The sequence below is a fragment of the Hesperophylax consimilis genome, chromosome 27 (assembly GCF_061612785.1).
Source record: "Hesperophylax consimilis isolate HC1 chromosome 27, BYU_Hcon_1.0, whole genome shotgun sequence".
Classification (NCBI taxonomy): domain Eukaryota; kingdom Metazoa; phylum Arthropoda; class Insecta; order Trichoptera; family Limnephilidae; genus Hesperophylax; species Hesperophylax consimilis.
The window spans coordinates 1,357,956-1,384,760 of NC_142862.1; the positions used below are offsets into that span (position 1 = coordinate 1,357,956).

The 26,805-nt window shown below is 33.5% G+C and overlaps 1 protein-coding gene across 3 annotated transcripts; it reads right to left on the reverse strand.

The window, feature by feature from the left end:
• Positions 1 to 691: 691 nt before the first annotated feature.
• Positions 692 to 25,606, reverse strand: zetaCOP (COPI coat complex subunit zeta). Of its 3 annotated transcripts, none has more exons than XM_089648323.1 (7): positions 25,537 to 25,606; positions 24,760 to 24,905; positions 21,231 to 21,330; positions 15,309 to 15,442; positions 13,774 to 13,864; positions 13,093 to 13,180; positions 710 to 827 (listed from the first exon to the last, which is right to left on the reverse strand). In XM_089648323.1, the coding sequence occupies exons 1-6, from the start codon at positions 25,594 to 25,596 to the stop codon at positions 13,148 to 13,150; spliced, it is 564 nt and encodes a 187-aa protein (XP_089504449.1). In that variant the 5' UTR covers positions 25,597 to 25,606; the 3' UTR covers positions 710 to 827; positions 13,093 to 13,147. The 3 variants fall into 3 exon arrangements, with proteins under 3 accessions (XP_089504448.1, XP_089504449.1, XP_089504450.1); XM_089648324.1 differs by lacking the exon at positions 710 to 827 and adding an exon at positions 7,111 to 9,176; XM_089648322.1 differs by lacking the exon at positions 13,093 to 13,180 and having other exon boundaries at positions 692 to 827.
• Positions 25,607 to 26,805: the final 1,199 nt, after the last annotated feature.

A 26,805-nucleotide genomic window follows, 5' to 3' on the forward strand; every position in this document is an offset into this window, starting at 1 on the left:
GTAGTACTTCGTCAGGAACAGTGTAAGAACAACAGCACTTTCCTGCTCTCTTTAGGCCAAATCTCACGTACAAAATGGCATTCAGGGTTCTCACCGCCAAACGATTTCGGAGTTTTGTTTTGACCAGACTCATTTGGCTAAATACACGATCAATGTCCGCATTTGAATGCGGCAATGTTAAAATAGACATTGCAAACTGACATAAATCACCGAAGGGGTTATTATTAGCTGCATCTTTATATTGCATGACTTCATTCCAAAACTCTACAGTGGAAGTCAAGGATTCCTATTTAATGTGAACTATGTTTCTCCATTGAGACACCAGTTTTTCAATCGATATCATTTTTGTTAGTTGAAAAATTGGTTTTTATTATTTTCATGTTTCTGTAAAAATAAGCCAAATAAATATGCTATATGCTAAAAGCATAATAGTTATGCTAAACATGGAGTAATTATGCCAAATTTAGCATATAATATGCTAACTTGGCAACACTGATCAGGCTTGCATTCTTTCGGGATCTCCACATCTTTTAAATTGTCATACATGACTTTACCACACAGGAATCTAATTTCTACGGCATTTACTCTACTTTCATCCTTCCTCTGCTAGTTTCATGACTCACCCCCATTTCTTCTACCATTCACTTCCGTGTCGTATATTCTTCTTTCTTGTAAATAAAAACAATTACCATTATTTATGATATATTTATTATTTATTTAACTTACAGTACATGAAACCAGATAAAATATGAACACTAAACTTAGTTAACGTTGGGACATCATTTCAGCAGCGACCATTTCAGTTGCTCCCGGGCTGACTGGATAACCTGCAACAGGTAAAAAGTGGATTTTAGAAAGAATTCAATTCTTTATACTTTTTTCAAAGGAAAAAACAGTATAGGTCTTAGAAACAAAGGGAGATAAGGCATGAAAGCTTACTAACCATCGCCGACGTCAAAGCGACGTAACCAATAAAAATTTTGCATTTGATGCGATCTGCAGTAGGTAGTATTTGTTTTAAATAAAGACAAATATTTCCGCTTTTCGAATAATAGCCTGATAATATTCAAAAATCTCCTACTACCACTACAGTAAGTGGAAAATGTTGTAGATGCCAACTCGGCCACTGATCTGTCGGTTTGAATAATATGGGTGGAAAGGCATGGCTGAACAATGCGACAATAACGACACGCTATGACGCAATGCTACTAATAGTTTATGACCCATCTCACTTGTTTCTATTATCTATACAATCAAAAGAAAGCATCCTACGCAGACACAATTGGATGGTCAAATGTTTTGACCTTTACTCTATGGAGGTTATGACCAAAAAAGTGGTAAGTTGACAACCCATCGTTAACAGACCGAATTCCATCTCTGAGTCTGTTATACAGGTATTTCAATGGAGCTTGCTCTGAGGAGCTAGCAGCATTGATCCCAGTTGATGTTGGTTTCTTGAGAATGTGTCATTTCTTCGTATCATTTTTGTGTAAGTCGGCTCGTACATGTAACAAGCTACCGGTGTCTGTTTTTCATCCTTCATGTAATCCAGGCCTCTTCAAGACCCGGATTAATATATCTCTTCCTACAGCCCCTACCTTAACCCCCCCTTAGAATGCTGTCCAACTGGGTTGCGACATATATGTACAGACAGGGGCGCTCTTGTGAGGTGTCACACAAAATAAAATAAATAAATGATATTACGACACAACGTCATTCACTTTAGAGGAGACGTGATTTGACATAATGTATAATTACTGTCAAACTTATTGTGAAATCAGATATGAGCGCATCAACAAAATGCTGCCTGCTCAATAACTAATAATATAATGTCTTCTAGTTAGGAATGCCATATGACACAGCAGACAACACAGTCAAGTTTTGTATTGCAGTAGTTTGTAGCGTGTTACAATGCAAATACTTTTAAACTTGATAGTGTCACATCTGGCTGGGGTTTAAATTTTTAATTACTGATTTTCATCGACTTCACAAAACACATGTGACAAAGCGTGTCAAATCACAAACCTCTGTTTTCCGGCGAGTGTCCATCAATGTTTTAAAGAAAATTGCCAACACATAAACAAAGTCTATCAGAGTAAGCGAGGACATATAAGATACATAACATCGCTACAAATCCATCACCGTGTATCTCATAACAATGGAAGACATCTCAAAATTCGGCAACAATCTTACATCGGTATAAATAATCAGATGTGCTCACAATGATAAACATAATGCTATGTATGCATGTAGTAGATACAGCTGAATATTCTATATCTGAATTTGATCTCGCCGCCAGTTTTTCGTTTCTCCTAGAAAGTTGCAAGCTTGACTTGCGAAGAATAAATTCATAAGAAAGATAATTTATAATAATTGAAAAACGAGGAATTCTTAATAAGCACAAATTTATTTAAACATTTTAAAGGAAGTCAAACACTCTTTGGAAAAATAACTAATACTTAAAATAATAACTGCTCATTATTATGATAACAGTACCATTTGAATTTTAAATAGACTAGCCAAAAATACCTCAGGAAATATCTCAATTACAAATATATTAGATAATCTGTACCCAGGCTAATCCGAACTGCCAAACAAACCCTCTCTCCTCGTACCGAGGCCATTAATGCTGGGTTTTTCTGTAGTTACGTAAGAGATCTTGCGCCGTATCCACGCTACTCTGTGCTGTCACTTGGTTATAAACATGGTTCCTACGCCAAAAACATAAAACTTTACCATAGTGCAAAAGCGTACCATATTGGATAGTTTGAAAGATCACTTTGCAACTTCACTTTCTCATAAATATCAACAAATCAAATCACAAGCTATATATATTAGCACTAATGCTTGAACTGGGCTGACGGAAATGATCTGTCACTATTCGAAAAGATGTTGCTTCGTAAATTGAGGGATAAAGCTTTTTCTTGGTTAATAAATGTAACCCACCTAACTAAAATAGATAGGTTTATGACTCAGTAAGTGTGTTTTAATAAAAATAATTTTCCTAAGCAAACAGCTGTTTCATTTAATTTTTCTATCTAAAGTACAAACAAGTTCGAACAAGTATTGTTTTTCATTTGTTTGGTTTATCAAGTCTCCACTGTATGTAAAGGTTTTGTATTTACATAATTAAGAAATATGATAACAAATCCTTGGGACATTTATAAGAAAAACACCATTCAAAGTATTTTTGGCAATTCTATAAAAAACTGATATAGTGGCTTTAGAATATTAAGGATATAGCCAGATAATTTATCAAATATCATTGAAAAATATTCACATAAAAATATATTGTTGCCATAACTGAAATAAGAACTTAGAATATTCTAAGTGCCGCTCTAAACCACTGAGTTATCAAGACAACCTTCAGACCCGCCGAGAATAAACGATAAGTACAATGAATATTTGATAATAAATAATACTGTTTCATTTTTGCCCATCCTTCATTGCAAACACAGACACAAATGAATAGACGAGCCAATCAGAGAAAGGGGAACAAACATCTTGCGCAGGAAGCTGTGTGACCATCCCACTTTCGATGATTTATCAATTCATATTGAAATATCATTCAGTCCTCGAAAATAAAATCTCCTTACGAATTACCAGTCCTTTTTATAATGGCGCTCTAATTGCTGGCTGCATAAAAATCTTTACTACATATCCCAAATCGGGTACACAGAAGATCAGGCTTGTTTCCAAATTTTACTCACTATTTAGTTAGACACTTTTACAAAGGTATTATAATTTGCCCACCTCACTCAATTTTTTGCGTCGCGAAGCCAGACGATTTGTTTAAGAATGAACATAAAGTTCCACGTTGCAAACCTTTGCACGGTCTAGTTATTTCAATGTGCGGATTGATGCAAAAAATACGGTCACATGGTTTGCCTCCAACTCGTCGAAATGATACCCAGATTTCATGTTAGGACAAGTCTATTTATATAATTTGAATGTCTATGATCGCAAACTAATATGTTATTCGCAAAATATAGCAGTTAGATGGGGTCTCAATTGTGGTAATAACCCTTTTTCTCATGTGATTTTATAATGGTTATAATTGGAATATAAAAAAATTCTACTTTTTGATATTAGTACTGTAAATCTCCGTAGTACAATTATACCAGTGTCGGAGTTAAAACCTACAAAGTGATAATTTTCGAAAAATGGTATTTTTAAAAATAATTTATGTTATTTGACTTCCCGTTGAATGAATAGTGCTCCAATTCACCTAAATAAAAATGCAATTCAAAAACACTTACAAAGCTCACTTCTGTATGTGCTAAATATTATGCCTTCTACATGTTTAATAATCACTGGATTTTTACCAGTCTTGCAAAAGATTTAAAAATTAAGCCAGACAGAAAACTTTCGCTGTATTGATAGATAGATGACTTGGATCACTATTTATTCCAGGGGTTTTAAATAAATAGATAGGTGACTTGGATCACTATTTGTACCAGGGGTTTTTAAATTGTTTAGTACTATACTATTTTTTAAATGTATTCCTCATCTTACTGAAGTAAATATACCACTAACTTAATTTTTATAATTTTAAAACAATTAAATTAAAACAAAAAATCTTACAACAATTTTTTTATGGCATTTAAATTGCAGGCAGTTTAAAAAAAAATACATCACATTAGAGTTCCACGGCTAGGAGCCAGTGGGTCAATGGCAACCCCAATTATTGGGAAATATTGTGAGACAGTAGAAAATGGGAAAGTGGAAGAGGAATGTGCCTATTCAAATATGGTTACTATACAAACAACATATGAATGGTGGTTTATCACAAGGGCGATACTGGAAGTATCTTCCACTTTGGACAATGGGCAAGCAAAATCATTAAATTAATGCATTGTACTTACATCATATAAACGACTTGCATTGTCATCACTTAAAAAATGTTGTTGAACATTGCTTGTTTATGTTTGGGGAATAACTGTTTTAGAATTTAACACCATGCCATGTTATGGTGACAACATATATTTTTTTTAAATTCTAAACAGTTAAATAAAAATAAAAATAATATTTAACCCGTAAGCTGCTGATGGCTTGCATTGTCGTTTTCATTAGTTTATTGTGAGTAGGTTTTTTTTAACATCCAAATTGGAATATTGGATGACTTTCAGGAGATTCCTACACAAAAATAGATTAAAAATTTTTTTTTTTGATAATCATGTTGTTTAGAAAAATAATCCAGCATGGTGGTATGTAAAAATATTATGCCGGAATTAATTGAGCAGCTTACGGGTTAAAGAAATTATAAAATAAAATCTATGCAGCTATAAGCTACCACAAAAATTATAAAGTAACTATGTTAAAACTCACAATAATGTGAAAAAAAAGTAATTCAATACTATGAATGTAGTACAAATAAATGATACTACGACGTAATCTCCCGACATGAAAATTAAATGCATATTATACCACTAAGCTATGTAGGCCGTCTGAAACATGAATATGCATATCGAGGGCTTAAAATCAAACAACCTTATCTAAAAATAATTCTAGGTCGATTGTGGATGAGACGCCGGTGTCCTCAATACTAAAATTGAAATAATTTTTTTAAGTGATTTTAACCACAATGTACAAAGGAACTGTGTGAATAATAAGTTCAGAATCGCTTGCGCCAAATATTGCTTTAGAAAATACTTTTTATTTGATTTACGCAGCTTCTCTGAAGGCTTTGGAATAAGTTATCTACGACTTTTCGGTCTTTTTTTCTCAATGTCACGGACTTCAACAGGTTGACATAACATTATATGCAATAAAACTTTCCAATACTAATTATTGGCATATCTTTTTGTAGATAACTTTGTTTGACTTTAAGCCCTCGAATTATTGTTTTTTTATTTTGCAGATAACTATGTTTGACTTTAAGACCTTGAATGATTTGCATGTTTTTTGTGACTTTAAAACCTGGATATTACTCCATTGCATAGGAAAAAATTGTCATGCAAAATAAAATAAATGCATCTATTCTAATAATTGCATTACATGTATAAATTTCACTCTAAACAATTAGAATTTTTAACATGTTCAATCTTAATTATTATTTGATAGATTATAAAGGCACAATATCTTATATTCAAATAGTGTTAGTGAATTATTGTCAAAGATAATCTATAATGATATATATTGTCATTCAGAATGCAATACCGCGAATGTGACATGAAACAAATTGTTCAGGAGGGAGAAAAACCGAAAGCGGTGTTACATATTGTTAAATAAATTGAATATTTTAACAAATATTTGGCATTTTAGGAATGAACACACTCGGAGAAAATGATTGGCATTAAAATATAAAATATCACTTTTGGAAAAATTGCCACGTTCAAGGTATTGTATGTTGAAACCAATTTGATGTATATATATAATTATGACTAAACATTTAATATGGGTATCACATCATCTATGACTACTTATTTGTCCTAATTGATAAACTTGATATAATGAAGAACCATATGGTATTGATAACGAGAGAGAGTAGTTGCCACAACAATTCAATGATATTGTTAAAACTATAATATGTATTTAATTATTGAAGACAATATTCGCGATTCTTAAACGAAAATTTGAAACAGGAAATATACAGTGGCACCTAGGACTAGAACCCAGGACCCTCACCTTGCCAGGGTGGCGCTCTACCAACTGAGCTAATGGTAACTATCTACTTTGGTCAGATTTAACAATATCATACTTCGAATAAGAATTACCAACATTATTTTCATTTTTTCACTGCACATTTTTACTGGCTGTTATCTTTATATATGATCGCAAGATTCAACTTGAACTAAATGTAATCTTGACGGTGTCTTGGATATCCTATTTTAATTTTAATGTGTGACATCTATTGACTTTTCTGCGAGACTAGGATGATTTTCTTTCCATTTAAGAATCGCTAATACTGTCTACAATAATTAAATATTACAATTTGAGGTTTTACTCGTTAAGCTATTCTAAAAATTAATAAACATAATATTTAAATTATAAATATTCCAGGCTCGATGTGTTATACAGGTTGGGTTACTATTTCTAATTAGGAATGTATTTTATTTATTTATTATTACTTTTTATAACATAAGTTCAGGATACAGCACCTAGAATACGTTTTTAGTTTAACATTAGTTGTAAAATGTTTAATTGATAAATAGAGTCTTTATGTGGAAAAAAAAGCGTTATCAAAATAACAATCCATTCAAATTACATGACATATATCCATACGTACACAGCGAAAATTGTTTTAAAATCTCAACCACAGATGGCAGTTCAATATCTATGGTGACGGCCGGTAGCGCGTCGTCAAGACAAGTCGGCCATTTCTTAATTGAAACTGATGGTTTGTGCGATCGGCGCTTGGCATAATTGTCATTATTGAGATGATAAAGTTTTATTTTCTATATTGTGTTATTGGTTAATGTGATATACCAAACATTTTGTTAATAAAATGAAAAAATAATGATATTATGATGGAAAAACACCGTTATTTTTTTAATTTCTTTTACGATTATTGTATTCAAAATTATGAACAAATTGATTAAAATACATAAAACGTGTTTCTGTTAAAATTGAAATACGTTATCACATATTAAAATATTTGACGTTCAATGTGTATATGCTTACTACAGAACTTACTTTTTCACATAACGCAGTTTTTCTGCATAAGGGCTCAATTACTGTAACAATTTTAATGTAATTATTATCGTCACATTTTGAGTGTAATAATTATTGAAAATTGCTTACAAGTAAAATGTACTCAAAGTCTATCAGGGCTGTTTAATATCAACAATTACATATTGTAAAAATTTTCACGTATCAATTTTTGTCACATTGTTAGTGTTTCAATTACACATTGTCGCATTTTTATTGCAATGTTTATTAACATATTTTGAAACTTGGTCCGCATTAAAAATATGAATGTTTTGTGAATTCAAAACAAAGACAGGAATTTTAATTTAATCTATATTATAAAACCAGCTTAACGACAAGTACGTTAACTTGAATTATGTAGTTTACTGTATTAATTATTTACTTAATATGTAACTATTAAACCTACAAACACAATATTCGTGTTAACATTATAATGCACCAATGTCTAGAAGAATGGAAAATTTTGGGCCCACCCCTCATCTCAGATATAATATATACACAAGTGGATAGGTATTTTTAAGCAGAACATAAGTTACTCTCACGGTTATCTCTTGTGTCTGTCCGTTGGTGAGTTATACTGTCTTGAAAGTGATCTCAACCCTTCCCCACCAGAGGGGGTAATACACATACCCCAAACGAGAGTTTTGTGCAATATCTAAGTTGGTTTTTACATCACATACTCAATAATTTAGGTAATCCCAGAAAAACTTGATGGGATCTTCCATGAGTATACTTATTAGGTACGTATCAGTTAACATCTTTCAACATAGGTGGATTAAGTATAGTTCCAGAGATTAACTTTAAATTTTTTTAAATAAAAATATATTTCGACGGGATTCTTAGGTGCTGTTAAGAACAATGAATGGATAGATATAAACAGGAATGGTTAGTACAATGTAATACATATCCGCTTCCGATGAAATTGCTCTCCGCTTCCCCATTACTTTTTAAATTCCTCGCCGCAAACAAGCCGCGAGTGCGGACATAAAAAGTGCATTTTACTTGAAAGGGCTACAGTAATAATATGTATTTGTAGTTTTCTATGTAATTTTGTATTATCTATCTAATTTACCATTTTACTTTACTTAATGATTGACTGCTGGCGATGTTCGGTTCAAACGGTAGGTAGTAAATAATATCTGAGTGTTATTGGAAAGGGCAAAAGGAATAAGAGACACAATTGCTTCGCGATATATGTGTGACCCTAATGACCCCATTCGGGATATACAAAATTTATACGTTCAGGAAAGTAAAGGTTAATCTAACATTAGCCATTGAGATGACCTTAGCCGTAACAGTATTTAATATTTTGCTTAAAAAAACCTATCCAGTGGTAGAATATTAACTATTAGTAGTATTTGAGGGATGGGCCCTGCTCGCACACAATTTCCCCTAACAGATTACTGTACTCTATTGTTCTATCACAAGTTATTTTTCTGTGGTTTGTTTCTCTAATGGCCATTGCGCAAAGGTTTGTTCCAAGTCTTCGACTGCTACCAAAACAGGCTGTGGACCGCATCCATAACCTACAATAATAACACTCTCATGTAGTAACAAACACTGCAAGGTGACAATACAACAAAACTGGCAATATTTAAACCAGAAGCAATAACTGGTACTATAGCTAATTCATACCCACAAACCCAAAGCGAAAGTCATTATTTTTTAAAATGAGGAAAATGATTTTTTTCTACACTTCAATATCATCATTTTTAATCTACTGTCATAGTGCCTACAAAAATTAATATTCTTTAACCCGCAAGGTTCGACAAGAAACTAAAATAAAATATATTTTTTAAAGTCAACATGTAGAACAATACCATACTTGAAAAGTCAACATGTAGAACAATATCATACTTGATAAAGTCAACATGTAAGACAATACCATACTTGATAAAGTCAAATTCAGGGGGCCCGGCACAAGGGGGTTAATAAATTACTGTGAACAGGGCACATTTCAGCCTTATTTTTGATTGAGAAAATTTTATTACTAGTCTAGAAAAAAATCATTACAGGACTTGTAAAAATTCTTTGAATTGTTGGATTTTCTACAACTTACAGATTTTTCTGTTTGTTTTAATACACATGTAAATATGTATGTCATTTGGTCAATAGTTTTAAGCCTGTAGTTATGAGCCTTAGTTGTAAGTCAATAGATATAAGTCGTAAATGTAAGATCGCTAGTTTTTAAGTCAGTAGTAGTTATAAGTAACGTTCCCTCTAATTTGTTCATTGTGTGTGCGACACAATAACATAACTGAAAGGTAATCAAAAAAAGAAAGAAGCTAGTGCGCAAATACACACATTCATGCGTAGCTAAAATAAAGTAATCGAATTAATGTACCACAATATAATAAATAATATTTTTATAAAATAAACACTATTTTATTTTACAATATACTAACATATGGTCCAAACCCTGTCAACCTGCCATAAAACGTCAGTTATTTTTGTGAATACTAGCGTAAAACAAAAATCTGGTGACACATTCCTCTCTTCGAGATGTGTACGGAAGATGAAAACATGTGTGAGGACAATTTTTAACAAATGTGCGGTCGCACATGCCCACACCTTAGAGGGAAATTAGTTATAAGCCTTAGTCGAAAGTCACCAGATATAAGCCACTAGTTTTAAGTCAGTAGTTATAAGCCTCATACGTCACCAGATACAAGTCTCGGATGTAAGTCACTAGTTATTATTATGAATCTCACTTAATTAATTAATTCTAGACAGGCAAAGCAACTTCAACCTTACCATGACCAGCAATGTAAGAATGTTAGAAAAGGTATTAATTTTATCACTTAATTCGAATCGCAATTTATGTGTTTTTTTATTTTACTTAAGACTTTTGATGCCGGAGACAGGATCAAACTAGGCAAAAGATACATTTAGAATTATTTGATTGAGTAAATAGTGTGTTCTCTCATCTCGATGGCGTGACTAAAATATAAAATAATAAGAGTTCAGTGTATTGTCATCTTATAGATTTGTTAATAGAGAGATTTCTTTTCGCTTGTGATCTGCGTTACCCAATTGTGTGATATATAAGTGTAATAAATTACATCAGACCTACATAATAACAAATACACATTCTTTCAAAAACAGTTGACACAAACTAAATGTAACTCCTAAGACCATATTTTGGCAGGAGGTCGGAGTATATCCGCTTTACAATAAAATTAATGGAATATTTCTGAACGTATCCAAAAACTAAAAACTGAATTTGAAAGGTGATAAAATACGATTTCAAATTTTATTATTATAAATTAACATATAATTTTTGATATATTAAAATTTTGAAAGCGAACATGAAAAAAATTTTTAAATTGTTCAACTTACAATTTTTTAACTAAAATTACTGATAATGAATAAATATATATAAACATTTATTGTTATTAAGTTTAATTTGTAGAACTCCATTTTATTTTTTTATTTTTTATATATACAATAATATTATTATTGGGTTTATAAAAACAGTTTATTTTTAAACAAGTTCTGCTGTGTATTACACAGCAGAACTTGTTTAAAAATAAACTGTTTTTATAAACCCAATAATAATATTATTGTATATATAAAAAATAAAAAAATAAAATAAAAAATAAAAAAATAAAAAAAAAAAAATATATATAAACACGCGCATTTTATTAAACAAATGTATTACAAAAGTTACTGTCATCTCACTTTTATGTTGTTTCATTAAAAAATAATTAATAAAAACAAATTTTAATAAATTTTTTTAAATGGGTTTGATAAAGTGGACATTTTAACTCTTTATTTTTAACTTTTAGATTTAAATATAAAGCGTGGTGTTTTCTCTATCTAATACCGTTTAACAACGATTTATATGAGACTACATGAGTTGTTCCCAAAAGGGAACAAATTAGACTGAAGGGTTTAATGGTTTAAAAATATGTATAAACAGGTGAAATCTCACTAAAACGACTTCATATAAATTATCCAATTAGAAATTCTAATTTTAATTTAAAATAAACTTTATTATGTGCACTTTTAACTAAAACAAAATGAAATCAAAGACCAAAATAAGATAACTCTTGTGAAGGAAACGTTTATAAGAAGAGGACTGAACTTGGAGAAGCAGATTACTTGGATTCTGCCGTTATCCAACATGACATCTCTGGACTTGCCTACCAACACCAAGACACCCAAATTTTTCAGCTACAAATAACTGGACTGCTGCCCAAATAATGGAACGGAGATGTATGACCTATCTATTATGTAGAATACTTTTTATTTAATCATAATAATTAGAATAAAATAACTTCGTTTTAATATCACTTTATTGTTTATATTTTCAACATACAAAACCAATCGTTTTAGGTACACCCTGAACCTTCATCAGTGTTATATAAAAACATATTATATGATGAGGTTTCAGGGTGAACCAAAACCGGTAATATGTTTTTATATAACACTGATGAAGTTTGAGGGTGAACTGAAACCGGTAATATGTTTTTATATAACACTGATGAAGTTTCAGGGTGAACCGAAACCGGTAATATGTTTTTATATAACACTGATGAAGTTTCAGGGTGAACCAAAACCGGTAATATGTTTTTATATAACACTGATGAAGTTTCAGGGTGAACCGAAACCGGTAATATGTTTTTATATAACACTGATGAAGTTTCAGGGTGAACTGAAACCGGTAATATGTTTTTTATATAACCCTAATGAAGGTTCAGGGTTAACTGAAACCGGTTGGTTTTACATTTTGAAAATATATACACATATTATTTGCTACATGTGAAAATATTTATTTAATCATTGAAGATAGATTACATCTAATTGAATCCAGGAGTTTAGCCTTGCCAGAGCATTGCTCTACCACTGAGCTAACCCGACCCTATTTCCTGTAATATTTAACTGTATCATACTTCGACTAAGAACTACACAAAATTATCTTCATTTTTCTTGATGCTTATTTTTATCGGCTGCTATATTTACACATGATAGCAAGATTCTTCATGAACTAAACGAAATCTAGATAGCATCTTAAATATATCCATTTTTATTATTATTATTGGTTTTGCTATTATTGTTATTACATTATTTTATTTCCATTTTTATGATGTTACCAACAATACTGGCATTCGCCTAGTTTGGTGGGTCTATTCTTAAATACATAAATAAATAAAATAAAATTTTAAAACATCCTGAGCCCTCAGCGTTAACAATAAAAATAAAACACGCACAATAGCTTACAGATTAACAGAATAGCGAAAATTAATGCAGAATTAAAAATGACAATGAAGAACCTTTTAAAAGCATAATCGCAGCCATGTAAAACAAAGACCTGTCACCTTAAAAAAGAAAAAAAATCTGACACCTTTAATTTGAGACCTTTTCCACAGATCAGTTGGAGAACAATGTTAGTTTTAATAGTATAAATGAAACTGTTATTTGGAATAGCAGTGTGCCCACCTCAACTAGAATGGAATGTAAAGAAGAAGACAGCATTCAATGTTCCCTAATAAGCCTACGAAAAGCCTAGTAATTTTCTCAACAGTTCCTGCAACAATTGAAACACAAATCTTTTATGGTTATCATAACACAATGCCACAAGAGACGTAGACCAACATATTCGGTCTTCTCATTCCGAACACTAGATGAAGATGAAGACTAAATATATTATTATACATAGTACATGTTGGAAAAGGGACACAAAGTCAATTCACAGAAATAATAAAAAAGAATGTCTCAGAAACTAACTCCGTTCTTCTAAACGACAGTTTACATAATAATATATGGTACATAGTACACAGTTTACATAGTAATATATAATATGTAATACTGTAGACACCCAGACTCACAAAATATTACTATGTAATACTGTAGACACCCAGACTCACAAAATATTACTATGTAATACTGTAGACAACCAGACTCACAAAATCAAATATTCTAAAAGTAGGTACACAAATTAACAGAATTGTTGATTTATTACACTGACTCCATTTTCAATGCTTAGCTGTCCTCTTGCGATCCTTGTTACTTAAAAAAACTGATTGTCATCACCACACTTTACACAATTGGCTGACATTGTAGTTCCTAAAACAGAGACAGGAAGACAGACGCAAATAATAATAACAAATATGTAATTACCTGTGACACTGTCTGTTCTCCCAGCGGCACGTCGTCTGTCCTCAGCGCTACTCTTCCCACCACGGAGATGGGGTCTGCGTCAAGGATGATGCTGGAATAGACAATTTAAATAAGGTAAGTCAGGGAGATAACATAAATAATATTACTGGTATTGACACGGAAACAATCCGCGTAGCTCCCGTAAGCACTCCGGGCATAGCCCCATTGCGCTATCTCCCTTATGCAACTTATTGCCTGACAGTAGCAAAACCCCCTTGATAATGTTAACCAGGATTGTAAATTGGGCATTTGGAAGTATCTCCAAGTTTCATTACTTAGGAGTTATATTAGATTTCAAACTAACCTTTAACAAGCAGGCTGAGTATATGCAAAAGAAAATTGGGAAGATCTCTTTTTTGGAAAGAATTCGTCAAAACAAGAAAAACTACAATCACTATATACAACTCCATTATTGCTCCACATTTTATCTACTGCTCAACTATTCTTTTCTTGTGTAACGACAGAGAAATAAAGACATAGTTGCAAATTCTTCAAAATACTTCAGTGAGATTATGTAATATTTTTCAAACAAAATTATATACAACAACGACATGTGAATCCCTTGTAAATTCTTAATATCCGAATCAATTAAATTTAACTCTCTTCATACACAATGTTTAATTTTTTATCACAGCTTGTTTTTTTAAGTTCTGAAAAATGGCCTGGACTCGCCAGAACTTACAAATTTAATAAAAATTCATATACCGTTAAGATCAACACGACAAACCAATTTATTTAATTTTCCCACATGTACAACCAATATTAGAAAAAATTCCGCAATTCCACGTATACAGCGTCCTGAAAGTCAACATTATCACTTGGATAGTTACAAAATTTCATATTCTAAGAATCTAAATTTTATTAAAATAAAACTAACAGCATCTATAACTTTGCGAATACCGCACAAGAGTCCCAACTGCTCAAAACCATCTGGAGCCAGTGAGACTACGGCATCCCCAATTGGGGTGTGTTGTAAGGCTGAAGGTAGTGGGGAGGGGAAGGAGATGTGGAAGAGGATGGTGGGGAAGTGCCTGGCTATGCGGATCTGGTCATCAAACATGGCTAAAGCCATTTCAAGCAACGTTTCAATTCTGAATGGTGGTCTTACTCCAGGGTAATAACTGAGAGTATCTTCCACTGTGGAATATACTGCAAATATACCTTATGTAATTTTAATGTGAAAAAAAACAAAAAATCAAATAAAATTTACTTTTGCACACTGGGATTTGAACCCGAGACCTTCGGATCGCTAGTCGAGAGCCTTACTACTCGACCGTGGAAGCTGTTAAACCTTTGGAAAAGTTTTTGCCCAATTCATGAGTAAATTTTTAATCATACTGTTAAAAAAATGTTAATGTGTAAATAAACAGAGACATAAAGAGATGAAACAGCCTGAAAGAAGCCTGGGTTTTGGATGGGTGGGATGGGTGAGCCAACAAGAATCAGCAAAGCTGGAGACATTTGAGGGAGGCGATTATGAAGGAGAAGAAACGTACCCTCCATCGCAGATCTCGTCCACAGCCAGCATGACGGTGTCCAGACTATCCAGCACGGCCCGCTTCTCCACTCCTCGTCTCAGAATCTGGCTGACCGACTCATACAGACCATTCAGCACCGACATCAGGATCAGCTGGAAGGAGATTGGTGTCATTCGGTTAGGATAATCACTGCAGATATCAGCGTGGAAGATATTTACCAAGACAAATCAAACAATGCTTAAAATAGTCATATCTAGCTATAGGATCAGAAGAGCGAGGTCCTCCCAGCTTTAAACTATCCGTCATACTAATTAGATTCTTATTTATTTATTTATTTATTTTATTTATTTATTTTTACATTTATTACATACAAGATATACAAATATAAAAGGAAGCTTTGACTGTCCAACTAGGAAGTTTCCCGTTTTAGGACAGTCAAATTGGCAGGTTGAGTGTACATAATTCCAGGTAGGTACATGTAAAATATAAAAATAAAATTAAAATATAACATATATATGTAAGAAAGAAAATATTTTTTTTAGGAAAATACAATTTAGCAGTAATAAACAATAAAATCCAGATAGGTACATGTAAAATATAAAATAAAAATATAATATATCAATGTAAGAAAGAAAAAAAATATTTTTTAGGTAAATACAAAATACAAAATCGAAGAAATCAACTCAGACTACGTTTTTTAATAATTTTTCGGAATCTGTCCTACCTAAGTCTAATAACCATTTAGTAATTTTAGTACCGAAGGCTGATAATTCACACAGTTTAAATTGATAGGGGATTTTGTTGTATATTTTTGGTCCCAGGTATGAGAAAACTTTTTGATAAGCCGCAGTATTACTAGTTGGAATAGAAAGGTCGTTTCTGCTCTTACTTCTGGTGTGATGATTATGATCGACTGTTATCGTTTTGTTTTTATTTTTGTGGACGCAGATTGTTATTTTTTTTATGTAACACTGTCGAACATCAAGCACATTAAACTCCTTGAAGAGAGCGTCGCTCGAGTATCTGAAGGGTTTCTTCATAATGACGCGTAGAATGGATTTCTGTGCCTTCAGTAGCGGGTATAATATTGTTAATCCTGTTCCACCCCATCCAATGCAACCGTAGGTTATGACTGAGTTACAGAGCCCGTAGTATATTTTTTTAATGTCTTGAGTTTTTATAATTTCCCGCAATGCTATAAATATATAAATAAGCTTGCGCACTTTATTAGCTGTGTTTTCAATTTGTTGTTTCCATTTAAGATGGTTATCCACTATTATACCTAAATATTTAACAGATTTAACACATTCAAGGGTTTCGTATTTACAAGTATGGTTATTATTTCCAAGGCTACACTTAATATTATGTATTGTGAGGTGATGAGGTGTTTTGGGTTGACCTGCAAGGGTAGCGCTAAATGTGAGATATTTTGTTTTTTGTATGTTTAGTGTAAGCAAATTACTGTCCAGCCACTGTTTTACTCTGTTTATACCTGTGTTCGCAAGGTGGTGTGTTTCTTTCCAATCATCTCCTTCAAACAAAATAACTGTATCGTCAGCAAACGTGATAATTTTGCCACCAATGTGTTGGTTACAAAGTTCGTTTATGTATATAATAAAGAGAAGGGGCCCAAGTGTACTTCCTTGTGGTACCCCAAAAGTGTATTTTAGTGAAGTGCTAATAGCTTCGTTAATTCTGGTTTGTTGAAATCTATTAGATATATAACTTTCTATCCATTGAAAAGCTTTTTCCTTTATTCCTATGTTTCTAAGTCTCTGTAAAAGAATTTTATGAGATATAGTGTCAAATGCCTTGGCCAGGTCCAGGAAAAGGGCAATAGTTTTCTTGCCACGGTTCATATTCCCTGCAATAGTTTCAGTGAGACATGCGATGGCATCATCCATTCCCTTACCCGACCGAAAGCCGTATTGGTTAGGACTTAGAATGTTATGTTTCTCCACATATTCGTTTAACCTAGTTTTGAAAAGCTTTTCAATGACTTTGGATATCGCGCTTAATAGTGATATTGGCCTATAGTTTTCTACAAGAGATTTAGGTCCACTTTTGTGAATATATACACCAGTTTAAATTGGTACGGTAAAGCTTTTAGCCGTGGTAAAAAGTTAAGTTTTTTACTGTTCCGACCTTATTCACCACGTCTTATTTACAACAAGTTTATAAGTAAGGGGGTTAAGCCTCATCACTAAATCAATATCATCTGTCTCACAACATTAATAAAATTTGTATGTGGATCGAAAACATCATTATACAGGATGTCCGGGGTCAAAATGCAGTAACTTCGGGAGGTGATTCTACATGATTAATAATTAATTAATAATTTTTTGTACACAAATAAAATAAAATAAAATAAATAAATAAATGATGGTAGGAGCAAAAAAAAAACTTTTTCCGAAATTCCAACTTTTTTTTCCATACAAAAAATCCTTAGTGGATGTACACACTTACCCGATAAATTTGCTGTAGGCTTGTCGAGTGCGAGACTGGTGACGTTGTTTATTATTTGCCAGTGACGCGTAAACCGAGAGTTCGATGTTATAATAGTGCGCTTCAAAATCGTCTGTTTTAAGATGTTTTAAACCAAATTCGAAGAACAAAGAGAACTGCACTAAAATAATAATATGAATTTACACAGAAAGTGTGTTGGTGTCTTCCAACTGTAGGTATTCGTTGAAGTTTCCGTCGTTGAGAGGTATGTTGTCGTAAATGTGGATTTAAAATTCTTATATTTTTCACGCCATGAAACGATCATTGAAGTAATCAGCTTTCAAAAGATTTAATGAATGAATCTCTTGTTAACCCAATCGCTGCCATTTACGCGTATCGGCGTACGGACGATCCGTGCCACAACTGCCATCTACGCCGTATCACGTAAATCGCCAGTATGAATGTTTCGAAGATGATATTTCTAAGTTCTAACGGTAGATGGGGCTAAATATTATTTTGTAAAATATTATGAACTGTTTCTTTGCGACATCTCTGGTAAAATATGATAATTTTAATTGTTTATACTACGAAAAACAACATCCAAAAAAGGTCAACAGATTTCTTGACGCAGTCGTTTGAATCTCCCGCCATCGCAGCGTCGTGTGTGTGGATATCACGTGGTTCTTATTACGTTCTCTGTGGTGTGGTTCTAAAAGTTTTTTTTAATATTCGGCGGAAATGTGGACTTGAGTTTTTATTCCCGAATTGAGAATTTAGTTTGCGTATTTTTTTTTAATTTAGTTCGATATTTCTTTTCGTGTGTACTTTTATAAAATCATTTTTGAAACTTTATTTTTAATATCCCTAAATATGTCAAGACGCGATCTCAATGAAGAAGAGATAAGAGAATTCGTCCTCGATATTGACTCTGAAATTGAGGAAAGTGATGATGACTCAGATATTATAACGCAACTTAGTGATAATGAAGATGAGCCTATGGAGACTGAAGTTACCCAAAGAACTTCGTCAGGAAATTGGACTGTGAATTCCGGAAATTTTAAACCAATCATCCATCAATTTAATGATTTTCCATCTGGAATAATCGCGACCCCATTATTATCAGAAAATTTCCCGGAAATAAATTTTTTTGAACACTTTCTAAATACAAATATAATGGCCGAAATTGTCAAGGAGACAAACAAATATTATCAAGCGACTATTAGAAATAAAGTTATTTCTGAACATTCACGGCTTCGCAGGTGGAAAGATACATCAGTTAATGAACTCTACATATTTATTGCAGTGACAATGCTAATGACCAGAAATAAGCACCACACGATAGAAGAGCACTGGTCAAAAGATCCCCTTCTGACAAGTAATATATTTGGCAAGACGATGGCAAGAAATCGTTACCAGATATTGCTGAGTATGCTGCATATGTCAGACCCTGATTCTCAAATTGCTGGTGACAAATTAAATAAAATTAAACTTCTCGTCAATCACACTCGAAAAATGTTCAAAGAAACAATGGTGCCATACGAAAATCTTTGCATTGACGAGAGTATTATAGAGTTCAAAGGACGTCTTAAGTTTAAACAATATATTCCATCCAAACGCCATCGGTTTGGAATAAAAATGTTTATTTTGTGCGACTCGAAGACAGGTTATATTTTAGATATAATTATTTACTGTGGAGATGGGACGGATGTCACTGACAATCAATGTCTTGGGGCTTCAGGAGCTGTTGTCACCACTATGTTAAATGACTACCTCGGTAAAGGCCACAAATTATATGTAGATAATTGGTACACTAGTCCAATATTATTTAAATTTTTGCATGACCACCAAACTAACGCATGTGGAACGGTGCGAAAAAACCGTAAAAACATGCCAAAATTCAACAAATTGAAGAAAGGGGAAATTACTTCTCAGTATTCCGATTCACTGATGGCATTAAAATGGCACGACAAAAGAGAAATTCACATGTTAACGACGCTTCATGATGATAAAGTTTCTCCAACTGGGAAAATAAATTTTAGAACTGGAGAAGTAGTTTCGAAGCCAAATTGTATTCAAGATTATAATAAAAACATGGGCTTAGTAGATAAAGCGGATATGATGATAACTAGTGTAAATTCGCTTAGAAAATCAATTAAGTGGTACAAAAAAGTTTTCTTTCATTTAATCGATTTATTTTTACTGAATTCGTACATTATGTACAAAACCGTTACTTCCAAAAACATTACTTTTCCTGATTTCCAATTATATGTGATAAGACAACTATTAGAAAAATATCATACTACATCGCACCCTGAAGTTGGTCCATGTACGTCACAAGATGTGCCATTACGGTTATCTGCCAAAATGCTAGTAAAACATATGCCGATACCTATACCCGCAAAGGAAAAAACCCAAAAACCTTATAAAAACTGTTATGTTTGTTCTAACACTAAACTTAGACCAAAAACAAGAAAAGCGACGAAGTACATGTGTGGCGAATGTAACGTACCGTTATGTGTTTGGCCATGCTCAACAATATTCCACGAGAAAAAAGAATATTAATTTTAAATCTTTAAAACATTGTGTAAATAAAATGTAGTACAATTTAGTGCAATATCAAATATAAAATGTGAAAAAAGTTGGAGAATCGTTGCCGACTCGATACAATCCATAATGACATGTGAGTGTTTATCTTATATCTCTTTGTTTATTTGTGTTAGTGAGTCAGCACTATGGCGGTTCACCGCACTCAATTATTCTGTCGGTGTTTATTATTTATGTCGAAAATACATAACGGGACACACTCGAGGATTCAAATATCTTATCAAGTATGTACCAAAGATATCAGTAATGAGCATCTAGTATAAACAAAGCCCTCAATGGCAATGGGAATGCCGTAAAGATTAATTTAATTGAGAACTTAAAAAAGGCTGAAATAGCTTGGCGTGTGATAGTTGACAGAGTATATTGCATGGGCAGGCATTGGGTTAAGTAACGGGCGGCCTTCAGACCCTCTAACCCATTATCGAGTTATGTAATCCACATGTATAGTGAGTACATGTGAGGTATTTGTTTATAATATTTATTTAAAGTAAACAAATCACAGCTGTTCTGTTACCAGTTGTAAAGCGCGGGAAGGGGAGGTAGCAGGTGTTAGTTCTAGGATCGGCCGGTCCATTTCAAATGATGCAATAAAGAAAAAGCAATAATAATGCAGTACGCACACGCCGGCGCAATTTTTCGTTTGTACGTGAAAAGTACATCTAAAAGTAGAAATTTCAAAAAAAGTTATTTTTCTTTTTTACTTCTACCATCATGTAGAATCACCTCCCGGAGTTACTGCACTTTCACCCCGGACACCCTGTATGTATTATACAGAAGGGAAAAAGCCGGCAATTCGAGGAAAGCCGACGTCCAAACTTGGATCCCAGAAGGCTGATAAAAAATATTATAAAGCTGCTTCATAATGTGTATGCAGTAATATGTGTAGCGTACCTCATTTTCATGTGAGCTGCCCATGACGTAGAAGAACAGATCCACGTTACTTCTGTAGACGCAGGTCAGACCATCTAACATTATGATCTCAGCATTGGCCCTGGAAAATGAACACTTAAAATAAACAAACAAATTCAATCACCAAGGATTTGGTGATTTACTAACTATCTAACTGACTAACCATCACGCCGTTCCATCAGTGGTAGGCAGAGAGGACGGACCGCCAAACAACTCGGTCTTAGAATACACTCCTTGCTCCATTCACATTCGTACATAGTCTTCTATTATTCTGACTATTGACGTGACCGGATCAAGTATCTGATTCACTTGATTGTGTCTTGTCTTCCTTGGGCGTCAATGACTTCTACCATTCACATTTGGGTCATGTATTCTCCTCACGCTCCTTTCTTTGTTCATTCGCTCTACGTGCCCTAACCACCTAAGCGCCCCTTTCTTAATATTACTTAATACATCAGCCTTGCATTCTTACATTAGACTTACATTCAGGGCGAATCTCCACATTTCTCAGACAATTACTTTCTCTTTTAAAATAATATTTAGGTTATTCTAGAGGCATACACGCGCGCCTGAGTGAGGCCAAATGTGATCTGACACAGCACAAACTCAGGTTTCAGCTGAGCTGTAATTTATTCTTGCTTATTGGCTGAATCTGACCAAAACTGAAACATCGGTCGTCACAACATAGTTGTTATTGTAACGTATGGGGTACTACCCAATCGTCACATAACTGCACATCCCTATTGATGCTATCCCAACTCTAGCCGGAGTTTTACGAAGGCTACCGAACGCCTGAGCGCAATGAAAGAAAATATTTTGGTACAAGCTAATCAGGCTCATTCAAGTAAAGAAGGTAAGGTAAGAACTAACGCAACCGCTCGCAGTGGGGGCCTGCCCGGGCTCCATCCTGGCGGGGTCCTTGAGTCCGGCCACCATTCATAAAAGGAAGAAATTCACGGACTGGAGATTGAACTTTATACTGGGAATACATGAAATAAAAAAGTCCTTTTTTACCTACATTTTAACTAATTAGGGGGTATTTCACTATCTCTGATTATGTTCTGACTAAGCACTAATCCGCGGATTAGTCATTTTTTCGTTTTCACTATATCTGAATAACGCTAACGCTCGGGTTAAAGTTCGATTTGACTAATCAGTGCTCGAACCTCACGTTAGGCGCTATTCCTCGAATCAAAGAGGGCATCAAAACATTCCGAGTTTGACAGCGGAGAAGTGAGTCGAATTTTGTTGCGAATTATTATGGATACCGAGGTTTTTGATTTACAGAAGCAGGTGAAAGGGCGGCGATGCGAAGGCCGCGAGTTTTAAGAGCTCGAATGAATTTGAATGCTTGTATGATCCATCCTGAATTATTTGATATTGTTCAAAATAAGAAACAATGTATTAATTCGACACGAATCTATCTAAAATGACCTGATAATCAACATAACATAACCAAAAAACTGCACACTTTGCGGTGTGCAGACTGTAGCGGGAAACTTGTCAATTGGCGTTGACGTTAGCATTCCATAGACATTGTGGCAAAACATGACAGCCGTTGTAGTAGATGGGGTAACTGCAAACATTTTGCGATGTTGCCAGACTATTTCGAGTGTTATCTATCCGGAAGCTCGGCAACAATGGTGAAACGGTCGCCGTTGAATAACGAAGTTATTCTGATCTTCAAAGCCAGCCAACGGCTAGCTAGTCAGATATTTAGCCCGACATAGTGAAATACCCCCTTAATCTAATTACTTCGTATTCACATCTGTTTGAGGTACGAGGACTTTGCTATTTTACACCCCCGGCGCTCAGCACTACGATGCGAATTGGGAAATGACGCAGCGAGCTGTGAATTGAATCCATATCTACAAGAACCGGACCGTTGAAACTCGCACAAAAGGTACCTGAGGTTTAATTTCGGAGACAAACTGAAGCTGACAGAATGCGATTCAAGTTTAACATTGCAGTGCCACCGCCATAAATTGCTCACGTTAACATAAATTCATCTGAAATGAATTACACTCTCTCTCATATAAATATTTTATTAACATTCTTGTACAATCGATTCTTGTAGTACTCCAATCAAATTCAATTTGCATATCGTATTGTTTGAGAACAAGTGAGTTTTTATTCATGGATTCACTTCCCACAATCTCTTTGAACAAGCTTATTATGCTCGACACTTTGTACACCATAATTACTTGTGACATTATACAGGGTGTATCGGCAAGTACCCGACAAACTTTAACCAGCTTTTCCTTAGCACATTTGGAGTAAAAAATGTTATGGGCACTTTGCTGTCCGGTAACATTTTTTTTCAATTAAAAACAAAAAATAAATAAAAAAATCCACACTCCGTCACTGTCATTGGTATTGTTTTTCGTGTTCAACAGCTGTTATTAGCAAGTGTGTCAAAAAGCGTCTTCGCTCTTTCATACACACTAAATAATAATAGTTAAAAATGAGACGAATGGTGCCATGCCATTTCGTTGTGATTGTAAAAGCGCGCCAATGTAGGTACGTACGTATATTATTCAAAGAAACTCTAATAAAATATTGCCAGATGGGTTTTCAAACTGTGACAAAGGATAAAACAGTGGTGACATGTGGTGAAAATATAAATGGTAAATTTTTTATTAAAAAAAAAATGTTACCGGACAGCAAAGTGCCCATAACATTTTTTACTCCAAATGTGCTAAGGAATAGCTGGTTAAAGTTTGTCGGGTACGTGCCGATACACCCTGTATATCACGTTTCACCTAATTCCTTTGACCGTAGCCCAGTCTCTTTAATAAAGTTCACCTCCTGGCTTCACGACATTGCTTCCCAGGTATCTGAATCTCCTCCCCATCGAGGCGGTATACTGACACCATAAATAAATCACTGTTTTTCCATTCTTATAACATTTCTTACCTCAGATCTCATAGAAATTGTATCTCCCTTACTGTAATGGTGAGAAATATGATCTAAACGGTGTTAGAAATAGAAAACAGCACGCTTTATATTCAAATCTAAAAGTTAACTACAGTGGAATTAAAATGTACCAAATATGTAAACCAAAATATCCAAAGGAAATTGAAAAAAATTATGTAAATTTTTTACCAATTTTTTTTACATGAAACAACAAAAAAGTGAGGTGGGTGAGCAAGGTTCAAAATTTATTTGTCTAAAATATGTAATTTTATTTTTTTTTCGTCATCAGCAATTCTAGTTAGAAAAAACTTAAAAAAAACGGCTATTTTATAAACGTTTTTATGTTTGCATTTAAGAATTATATGTTTATTTATAATAATAAAATTTGAAAGCGTATTTCATCACCTTTCAAAAACAGTTTATAGTTTTTGGATATATTCAGAAATATTACATTTGTTTGGATTTTATTGCAAAGTGAAAATACTCTAACCTTCTGACAGCAGGTGAGTATTGGTGTTTATTGTGAAGTTTGCAAGTAATAAGATGGTTGCTTTATTCATATTTACTAACTTTGGTACAAAAGATCATAAATTACCTGTGTGTTTTGTTAAATAGATTCTTCTCAAATGCCTTCTGTTCCTTTGCTGTGGGAAATCTTTCCTTGTCATAATATCTGGCGAGGATTCTGTTTCCATCGTTGTCCAGGATGCACATTCCCTTCACAAGGTACAGAGTAGGGGGCTATAAAAACAAATCATATTATCAAGTTAGCAACGGAAAACACTGAATATTGCTTTCTTATTTCGGTAATACAATGTTGGCATTATGTATATACCTGCCTATCCCACTTTTTGAGCATAGAGCTACAATTAAAGGCGCTACTGTGTACTAATATCTCATCGAGACTTGTTCCACTATTAGAACGTGATAAGCGGTGCGCGTACACCGTATTTGGTAGTTTTATTTAGAGCGTTGGGAGAGTTGGAGGTAAAAAAGCGGAACCTATTTTTTCGTTTCATGTCTCATATAAATATAATACATCAATGTTTTTGGGCGTGAATGTAAATCACACTAGGAAAGATTAAATAGAGCAGTTTTCAGATTAATTTTCGTCAGATGGCATACATAATGCATGAAAAATGATGCATTGCGCAAAATTACATTGATTTTCATAAGAATTTACGTCAGCGTGGAGAAAATAGACAAAACATGCCGAAATTCACCGGTGCATACTCGTTTTTCATTCTTAATTTCAATGCGAAAAGAGTTGTTTTAACTTATTTTATCTAGAAAAATATATTTTCTTTAATTTATTAATCCATTTTAATGGTTCAATACGACAAATATAAGTCAATTAATATAAATTACTCACTAAAACAGCGCCTTCCATGATTATAGTATGTTGACGTTTGACAGTTTTGACGTGTAACATTCGGTACAGAATGACAACCTAATAAAACAAAAGTGTGGCTGATAAAACCGTCCATAAGCTAGCCAGTCAAGTAATTTTTTGATGTAGTACCTATTCTATTAAAAACTCGGATAGTGCCATCTAGCGACTTCGACTCAAAAGTTTATTTTAAAATATTCAAGTAACAGCGAAAATGGTTCAAATATTTACTTATTATAATTGCTCATTTGTCTACCAGATCACCACTGACAGGAAAATACAGTGGGTTCAGACTTGGTTGAGTTGATCAACTCGACAATTGAAAGCATATTGACAAGCATGAACCTTGCTTCAACAAAGCTTGATCAAGTTTTTAGTTAGAAATCGTAGAAAATCCTGACGTTCAATAAAAGTTGTAATTCAGACGTTTCAATTAATATTGAATAGTCTGAATAACGCTAATACGGATAAAAAATAATGAAGAGTGTGATTTGTACGATTCCGTGTAGGTATTTAGGTAAAAAAATATAAATAGAATCACCATGTTTATTTAAATCAGTGACGTACAACCTTTTTATCCGAAGGGCCAATTATTTAGCTATGGCTGCGCGGAGTAGGCTAGTACCTTTGATTATATAAATGTCTAGATTGAGCGTTCGAGCGACGAAACGCCAAAAAAAATATCAGCCAACTGTTGGCTGATAAGCTCGTTCAGTCCGCTCAGTTGCAAAATTATCGCTGAGCGGTAAACACGTGTTGTGTGACGTTTGAAAATGACGATTTGCGCTATAACAGTGTGCAGAAATTACAAAGGACGATTGAAAATAACTAAAAATGTTACCTATCACTATCATAGGTAAGTTACCTTTTCAAAGCCATATAATAACCATTTAGTTAAAGAAACCATTCAGTTTTAATAGTGTAATTTAGTCTTACCATCGTCTTGACAACGCCATATTTTGACGCATTGTTTACAGGGTTGCCTGTTCTTCAAATTAAAATACCCACATAAGGTAAAAATTGCAAGGCGCAAATGACGCCGTTCTATTTATAAAGAACATTAACTTTAAATTCAGTAAATTTAAATGATTCATCTCTTTAAGAAATATAAGAATCTAGTAAATAAAAAAATTTCCCACGAGTGCGTTGTTAATTTGATGTATATTCTGTCTGTAAGACTGCTGAAAATGTCATTCAGAAGTTCATGAAACAAGATTTTATAATGACGCCCATAACTTATGCAAAAATAGT